This window comes from Penicillium psychrofluorescens, assembly GCF_964197705.1.
Source record: "Penicillium psychrofluorescens genome assembly, chromosome: 2".
NCBI lineage: Eukaryota > Fungi > Ascomycota > Eurotiomycetes > Eurotiales > Aspergillaceae > Penicillium > Penicillium psychrofluorescens.
This window is the reverse complement of record NC_133440.1, coordinates 4,513,612-4,521,884: the sequence shown is the minus strand read 5'-3', so window position 1 is coordinate 4,521,884 and position 8,273 is coordinate 4,513,612. Positions and strand designations below refer to the sequence as shown.

The 8,273-nt window shown below is 53.5% G+C and overlaps 4 protein-coding genes across 4 annotated transcripts; 2 read left to right on the top strand and 2 right to left on the bottom strand.

Moving 5' to 3' along the window:
- Positions 1-313: 313 nt before the first annotated feature.
- On the bottom strand, positions 314-2,084 carry PFLUO_LOCUS3872 (uncharacterized protein; the record flags this gene model as incomplete). The annotated part of the gene is made up of 4 exons (XM_073781164.1): positions 314-568; positions 623-878; positions 932-1,881; positions 1,944-2,084. The coding sequence occupies 4 exons, from the start codon at positions 2,082-2,084 to the stop codon at positions 314-316; spliced, it is 1,602 nt and encodes a 533-aa protein (XP_073637947.1).
- A 935-nt stretch (positions 2,085-3,019) lies between these two features.
- Positions 3,020-4,041, top strand: PFLUO_LOCUS3871 (uncharacterized protein; the record flags this gene model as incomplete). The annotated part of the gene is made up of 2 exons (XM_073781163.1): positions 3,020-3,464; positions 3,530-4,041. The coding sequence occupies 2 exons, from the start codon at positions 3,020-3,022 to the stop codon at positions 4,039-4,041; spliced, it is 957 nt and encodes a 318-aa protein (XP_073637946.1).
- A 503-nt stretch (positions 4,042-4,544) lies between these two features.
- PFLUO_LOCUS3870 (Hairy/enhancer-of-split with YRPW motif protein 2) lies at positions 4,545-6,001 on the bottom strand (the record flags this gene model as incomplete). The annotated part of the gene is made up of 2 exons (XM_073781162.1): positions 4,545-5,541; positions 5,598-6,001. 2 exons carry the CDS (start codon positions 5,999-6,001, stop codon positions 4,545-4,547), a joined length of 1,401 nt encoding a protein of 466 aa, XP_073637945.1.
- A 592-nt stretch (positions 6,002-6,593) lies between these two features.
- PFLUO_LOCUS3869 (uncharacterized protein) lies at positions 6,594-8,038 on the top strand (the record flags this gene model as incomplete). The annotated part of the gene is made up of 2 exons (XM_073781161.1): positions 6,594-6,791; positions 6,860-8,038. 2 exons carry the CDS (start codon positions 6,594-6,596, stop codon positions 8,036-8,038), a joined length of 1,377 nt encoding a protein of 458 aa, XP_073637944.1.
- Positions 8,039-8,273: the final 235 nt, after the last annotated feature.

Here is an 8,273-nt window from a genome sequence, read left to right as displayed (position 1 = left end):
TAGAAGGAATGTCGGAATGTCGGAATGTCGGAATGTCGGAATGTCGAAGCCACCTCACGGACAATCCGTAAGCTAGTTCCTACTATTAACTACCAGAGGATTCCACCGGATTCTATACTCATTAAGTAAAGTACGATAAATTTACTAGAACTGTACAATACCGTAGACAGTGCCTCTTGGCATTAGGGTTCGAGGAAGTACTGTAGATAAGCATAATATGTCATATCAATTCGCAGATAAAAGCAGTGTTGGCCAGCAAGAGCATTGTACAACAACCATGGACAGTTTGGCTTGCAATCAGCCATCTCCCCGGTCAGGCCTTCTCTACAAACTCCTCGTATCTCTTCTCGTCGCCGGCATAGTCACCATTCTCAACCTCCATCTTACGGATTTCAGCATCGAACTGAGTCATGCGCTTCGCAAACTCTTTCTCCTCATCCCACACGAAGGGCTTCTTACTGGCGAACAGGAAATCGATCTGCTCGAGCGTGCGGCCAGCAGTCTCGGGGAAGAAACAGTAGATGATGGGGATGTAGGCGAGCATGGCAGCACCGAAGACGTAAAAGGTCTGAGAAAAGAGAAGTCAGAATTGAAAACATGGGAAAGAGAGGATGGAACTAACCTTCTCCTGGATACCGGCAAACATGACCGGGACCAGCAGCGATCCAGCACCGTAGCCGACGGCCCAACCCGCAACACCGAAAGCGTTACCCTTGGCGCGCAGCCATGTCGGGAAAATCTCGGTCGGATAAAGGAAAGGGATTATCAACCAGGAGGAACTGAAGACAACAACGTAGAGGTAGACCATGACAGCGGCTCCAGTTCCGTACTGTTCAGCCTTGTCGGGGTTGTTGACGGCTCCGCGGTTCAGACCACCACTGGAGGAAAGTCAGCAGGAGCAGTATCAAGGACGAAATAGGATTTTACTCACAGGGTAAAGAGAATAATACTCAAAACGACCGCTCCCCAGTAGAGGGTCCGGCGACGACCCACTCGGTCCAAGGTCAAAGCAGCGATACCAGTTCCCAGGATCCCGCAGGTCATGCACAGAGCAGACAGCCAGTTGGACTTGAAATCATCAAAGCCCGCAGTGCGATAAATATTGCCCGAGTAGATGACGACCGCCGCGATACCCGTACCATATTGCATCATCACCTGCAGCCAAAAGGCCAGCTGGATACGACGGCCAATGTGGATATCCCCCGATCCAATGCCCAAGAACATTTTTATATAGCTGGAGCTCTGCGACTCGTGTTCCATCTGCACGACGGCGACGATTTCACGGATCTCTTTTTGCACATTCGGTCGATCGCGGTCGTCATCTCCACGGAGCTTAGTGATAATCTCGAACGCCTCTTCGTTGCGTCCGACCTTGACGAGCCATCGAGGCGATTCCGGAATGAGCAGGGTGCCGATGATGAGGAAGAAAACCGGGATCGCTTGGCAAGCAAAGCAGAAGCGCCATCGAAAGGTGCCGCCGGCGTAATCGGTGAAAGAGGTAGCGAAGCCAATCCAAGAAGACAGGGCAATGCCTCCAAAGTTGGCGAGGAAAGTCAGGGCGATCATTTGACCTCGATGCGCCGCAGGAGCCAGCTCCGCGGTCCATGAGGGAGCAATAACGATAATGAACGAGACGCCAACACCCGCGACGACACGGGCGCAGAGAATGTGGGCGAGATTCACGGCGCTGGCCTGCAAGATGGTTCCGGCAAGACACCAGAGGCAGGCCATCCAGATGCCCTTGATCCGTCCGTAGGCATCGGAGAAGCTACCGGCCCAGAAGGCTCCGAGAAGAGCACCGAAATAGTACATGGCAGCGATGCCACCCTGCCGAGTAGGGTTGATGACTTTTCCATTCTTATCGGCGAAGCCCATGCGATACTGCAGTGGTGATATCCGATTAGTTCCGATTCTTTGGAGATGATGGCTCCAGCGGTACATACTCCATATTCTGGGGCGACATTGACAGCACCCATCACACCCTGGCTCATGCCCTCATAGGAAATAGCAATTGCAGAGACTGCGGTAATCAACTTGAGCAGTCTAGGTCCGGGGACCCTCCGCCAGAAACCTTTCTGGATCATGGTGAATCAAGTTGAATGAGGAAAAGACAAATCGTATCGGGGACCCATGGGGACGTTTATAGAGTGGTTCCCATCCGTGGGGTAAAGAGAGGCAAAGCCCGTGGGGAATGTTTCCCTGCTTCTCGATGGGTCCTGTAGAATTTACTTCGAAACTCAAAAACCTCGGGGGCTCTTTCCTTTTCCGTCTCCGCCTCCGCAATCCCGAGTTCTCTCCACATGATCCTGCTCCCCTCTCACTTTCGTCTCGATGTTCCTTTTTGGAGACAACCTCGTCTCCGTCTTACGGTTTCACTCCGACAGGGGTTCGACATGGGAATGCTTCGCTCAAAAGATGGATGGTCAGTCTTCCCCGCCATCATTCCCCTACACTCCACAAGCTGCCCACTTCTCCTGTCTGGTCTAGATCCATATTTCCCACCTGGGGCCTGTTATGGGAAGTTTGCCAAGCGGAACCATTGACCGTTGATGGAGAAATTGACCAAGCTCGATCGTGAATTTTGCTAAGTTTCGTCACAGCCTAACGTGCCGGAGGAGGCATGTCAAGTGTATGCCACTGAACAGTTCAATCTCGGCTGAATGCAACAGCTTACCGGAGAACAGGCGACCAAGTCAGGCCGATATGTGGGCAGTGCCAGAAAAAGAACCGGCCATGTCTTCGAGAAGAGCCATCCAATCAAATCAGAATCAAGCCTTACCAACCAAAAAGGGCCAGGAAAGACCCCAAGGATGCTCCTGACCATGATGAAATGTCACACCTTCCGGAACGCGGAACTGCAGTGATTGCTAATGCAGCCAGCCCTGAACACATTACCAATCCAAGCTATACCGAATCCTACCGCAGCCAACACGACAATGCCTCGGTGACATCACCATACAACACACAAGGATCTACTATCTTGCCAGAACACACCAATGACTCTGTATCCGGGCCTCTGATGGCCTCTCCGGTCAACAATACCACTAGCCCCCCCTACTTCAGCGTGGTCGGAATCCCAATCTCCCAGCTGCTCCGACCGGACTCTTTAAGTCCATGGTCTCCAGCTTCTCCCGCAGGTGCGATCCAAGCAGGGTCTCCACTGACTTACAAGGAAGCTTACCTCGTGCATCACTTTGCAACGCACCTCGGGTATTGGCTCGACTGCACCGACGCTTCCCGTCAGTTTAACCGGAAAATCCCCATCCTGGTCAAGCAATCGCCGATCCTGCTGCATGCCGTGCTTTCCTACGCGGCCCGGCACGTCGGTGATGCCGAAATGGCCGAGCAGGCGCATGAGCGGTGCGTAGAACTATTGATTCCCTCCCTGAACTCCGAAACGGTGGCCGAAGATGATATTCTGCTGTGTGCCATTGTCATCCTGCGGGTGTTTGAACAGTTGAACGGTAAGTCGGAGAGAGTTTCGAGCCGACACTCGACGCCCAGGCTAATTCCTTTGGGGCTGAAACAGTCATGGTAACCGGGAGCGATCAGGAACGTCATTTAGCCGGCTGCTCGGCTCTGCTCCGAGCATCGCAAGGACGGGAGGTGGATCCGTCGACCCCGGGGTTGCGGCAGGCGGCTTTTTGGGTGTACATGCGTCAGTGCCTGTACAATGCCTGTGTGCATCAGCAGGCTCCTAATGTGGATTTGAACTTGATACTCATTCATCCCCCGGATGGAGGTGACCCTGTGAGCGATCTGAAGTCTGAAACAGCATGGGCCAACACTATGACTTGGATCTGTGCCACGGTGGTACAGTTTTGCTTCGGGTCGAGTTACCCTGAGCCCTCCACCAGAATGCACCGATGGCAAGAGCTGTCCGAGGCCGTCGAGAGCTGGTTGAGCACCCGCCCGAGTACCTTTGATCCAATCTGGTATAGCGAAGCCGTCCCGCGGAGTGGAAACCCATTCCCAGAGATATGGTTCACGGCGGACTGGCATGGTATGTTTGCCAAAAGTATTCTCCTTTTCGTCCCCTAATGTTGTTGGTAGTTATGGCATTTGGATTCTATCATCTCGCCTGTATGCTCTTGGTCATCTACAAACCATCGCCTAAATTTGCAGTCCGAGGGGTACATGGCACAGCTCGTGAGTCTGATGTGAGTTCTGGTTCTTGCTGTCGTGCGAATGAGTTCTCGTTGACGTCGTCAGATTCGAGTCATGATGCACGCTCGCGCAATCTGTGGGGCATGCAACAGTTCTCCCTCGACGGTGCCATCGCTGATCACGCTCTGTCATTCTACTTTCATATGTGAGACATGTCCGGCTTAATCGTCTGGCATGCAGCTACTGACATCGACAGGGGGTCCCTTGATGGCAAATCCAGCAGAAAGGGATGGAGTAATTAGACTGTTGCGAGATATGGAAGCGACGCATGCATGGCCGACGACATGGATAATCAATTCTCTCAAAGAAGAATGGTCAATGACATAGCCCGCCCATGATGCCTACACCAAAAGTAAAAGGTATTTATCTATGGAAAATCATTGACCCTCATTAAACGATACCACAGCATACTTTCCATTCCGGACCCAGGCACTACCGGGCGCCTCCTCGTTTAACGCATCAACCTTGCTCTGGGTCGGGACGCCAACGCAAACGTCGGACTTATTCGTGCGAAGGGCTAAGATCTTGACGCCGCTCTGCTTGCCAAGAGGACCCAGAGCCTCCTCGTATGTGGTGGTGTGAGGCCACAACCCATCCCTAGTCAGTTTGCGGTAGTTGAGGTCGCCCTTGAAGATGACCAGGTAGCTGTTCTGGAGCTCCTTGAAGAGGGCGGGTGCCTTGGATGGCATCTCGTGGAATGAAAACGGCGTCGTCCAGAAGGGGTCGGTCGTAGTCGTGATGGCGCCAGCCTGGAAGAACTTGCGGAGTCTCGGGATGAGTTTGTCCAGATACTTCCGACCTGGGAAGAATTCGGAGGAATCAAGATGCTCGAACAGCGATTCGATATCCGAGGGAATCACGTCACTGACGAACCACGGGAATTCCTTGGTATGCAGTCTGACAGAGGTAGCGATGCCGGCGTCCAATAAGTAAGCGGCATAGAGCACATCGGTGAAGAACTCGAAGCCAGCATTGTCGAGAACAATGTCAATCTGGCGATTAGCATGACTGGTAGTACGCTGAAGATAGGTCCAGACGTCGTTCGTGTCGTTGTCGACGATGTTCCGCTGGCTCTTCTGGATGGCCGCATGGCCCTGCAGGTTTTGCAAGTCCTCCAGGGTCAGGTTAGCTAGGAGCGACAGGTCTGTGGCGTTTCCCCACAGAGCGACCTCCGTCATCTCGATAAACAGCAATTTCTTTGCTTCTTCTTTACTCTCGTTTTGGGCCAGTCCAGTATCGGCAACGATCTGTATATAACGGCTGGCGAGCTCCTCCACGGCGGCTCTCGACTTGACAAAGGTAGAGTCTTTCTGGCGCTTGAAAACATCATAGTTCTGCCAGTGTTTTGAGGAGTTCAGGATCATCTGGATGCGTCTGGTGGGGGTTTCAGTGCAATTCTTCGATCTCGGTCTTCGCAGCAACAGTCGTACCTGTACATGTAGCACTCTCCAAAGAGCCAAGGGCAGTTTATCCAACTACACTCGCCAATCGCAGCCAGCTGCTTGTTCCACGCTTGAATATCGGGCTTGCCGTCATCTTGCAGGGGTCTGAAGCGCCGTGAGTTCATGCGTTTCGGTCCGTGGAGAAGTACGTACGTGAGGGGCTTGTTCTGTTCAATTTCCTTCTTGATGTTCTTGAGGGCAATTTGAATGGCGATGCTCTCCGCTCTCTTCTGGTCGTCAACATCCTCTGCGACGGCGGTCTCGCCAATGTCGTCCACGGTGCCCTGAATGATTTTGGCCCATCGGGTCTCGGCCGTCTGTTTGGCCATTGACCCTTGCTCCGAGGTCCAAACCGGGCGAACCTCTTGAGCGTTCATAGTGACAGAAGGCATGGCGATATGACTGTGACGGATCCGACTGGGCAAGGTCAAAGTCTCAAAGCTAAGCAGATTCCAGGGAACTCCTAAGTATCTTATTTAAAAAAAAAACAACTTGCAAAGACACCTGGTCATCAGAAAAAGTGGGATCTCTCGACCAAATCTCGGGATTCGCTGACATCCACCATCCATGAAACCGAGGACCCCGACTTCCTCCCGATCTCCTCAGCCAATGGCATGGGATGAAGGGAGGCGAGATGGTCGCATAAACGGCCCGAGACTCACGGCTTAAACGGCTCTCCACATTTCCGCAATCCCGGGCGTTCGAAGGTCTGTGCACCTCGTCTCGAAGATACCCGATTAGGCAATTCTGGCTCGCATCTCGGCCTCCGAATCGTCATGGAGCTCGCGAAGTGCATCCCGGATCCCCACGTCTCGGCATTCTCGCGTGCGCATGACTTTGTATTATGAGGGGTTACGGGGTCATTTTGATGGTCCAGGAACGGGGTTCAGATTCCCAAAGGTATATGAACCGGTTCTTCGCTCTTCTAGCTTACTGTTGGAATCCCGTCATTGACTTTCAATTCTGTATACACATTTTAAAAAAATGGTCACTTCAATTGAGTTTTCGGAGCCCAGTGCCTCTGCTCATGTCAACGGCACTCGCCGTCGTGACGCCAATGGCGGCCTCGACATCACAATCATGGGGATGAACAGCGGTACGGCCATGGACGGCATTGACTGCGCCCTGGTTCGTTATCGCCAGGCTTCTCCCGAAGCTCCTCTGCACATGGAGCTTCTCAAGGTACAACAGCTCTTTATTGGTCTTTCCGGATTCAACTTCAGCAGAACTGACCATTTGCCCTTCCACAGTACGACGAGATCCCCGTCCCTCAATACATCAAGAAGCCCGTCCTCACCATGCTCCGCGAAACCAAAACCACTCCCTCCCTCATGTCCCAGCTGAACGTCCAGCTCGGCACCATGTTTGGCGAGACCGTCAAGTTCTTCTGTGAGAAGCACAACGTCCCCATGGACAGCATCGACCTCATCGGGTCCCACGGCCAGACCATCTGGCTTCTCTCCATGCCCGAGGAGGGCGAGACTCGCTCCGCCTTTTGTCTGGGCGAGGGAACGGTCGTGAGCGGCTTGACGGGCATCACTACCGTCACCGACTTCCGCATGGCTGAACAGGCGGTCGGCCGCCAGGGTGCACCTCTCGTCGCTTTGATCGACGGTCTCCTTCTTCATCACCCCACCGAGTGGCGCATCTGCCAGAATATCGGCGGGATCGCTAACCTCTGCGTCATTCCACCGGACAGCGAGGGTGGCGTCGACGCCATGATCGACTGGGACTGCGGCCCGGGGAACATGTTCATCGACGCCGCGATGCGCTACTTCACCAACGGCGAGATGGAGTATGACCGCGACGGCGAGTGGGGTGCTCAGGGTACCGTCAACCAGGCCGTCGTCGACAAGTTCCTCGACAACAATAAATACTGCAACCACCTGCCGCCCAAGACGACAGGTCGTGAGACCTTCGGCGACAACGGGGCCCAGGAGCTCATTGACGAGTGCTCGGCTCTGGGCATGAGCAAGTACGACACCGTCGCCACCATCACCCGCATCACCGCCCAGAACATCGTCAAGCAGTACCGCACATTTTTCCCCAAGTTCAACATCAATATCGACAAGATCGCCGGTATCTACATGTGCGGTGGTGGTGCGCGCAACCCCAACATCATCAAGCACCTCAAGGAGCAGCTGCCCAACTCGAATATTCTCAAGCTCGACGAGACAGGTGTTCCTTCCGATGCTAAGGAAGCTGTCTCGTTTGCTCAACAGGCTCTCGAGGCTATTCTCGGCCGTGCCGCTCTGGTTCCTATCAACAGTGACACGTTGACACCCAACACCATCTCGGGCAAGATTGCGCCGGGATTGCGGTGGAGAGAGGTGATGGCGATGGCTGTGGCATTCGGAAAGGGTCAGGCTCAGTTGCCGACGGTCAAAGAGATGGTTATTGACCGGCCGTACACGGACTGGAAGCCTTAGAGGGGTATAGAGGTGCAACTGTCTATTTGTATGATTAATGACTTGCATATAATTAAACTGGGCTGCATGGTAACACGGTAGTCCATTTTCTGTGGTATAGTCTTCGGTCATCGAAGACGAAGCGTTCTTTGGGACCCGCGCTCGCTCTGACCGTTAGACTATGAATGGTAATTGTAGATATGTAGATGGCATACAGGTGATCTTCGGATCGCGATCAGTTTGGCAACCGCGCGCG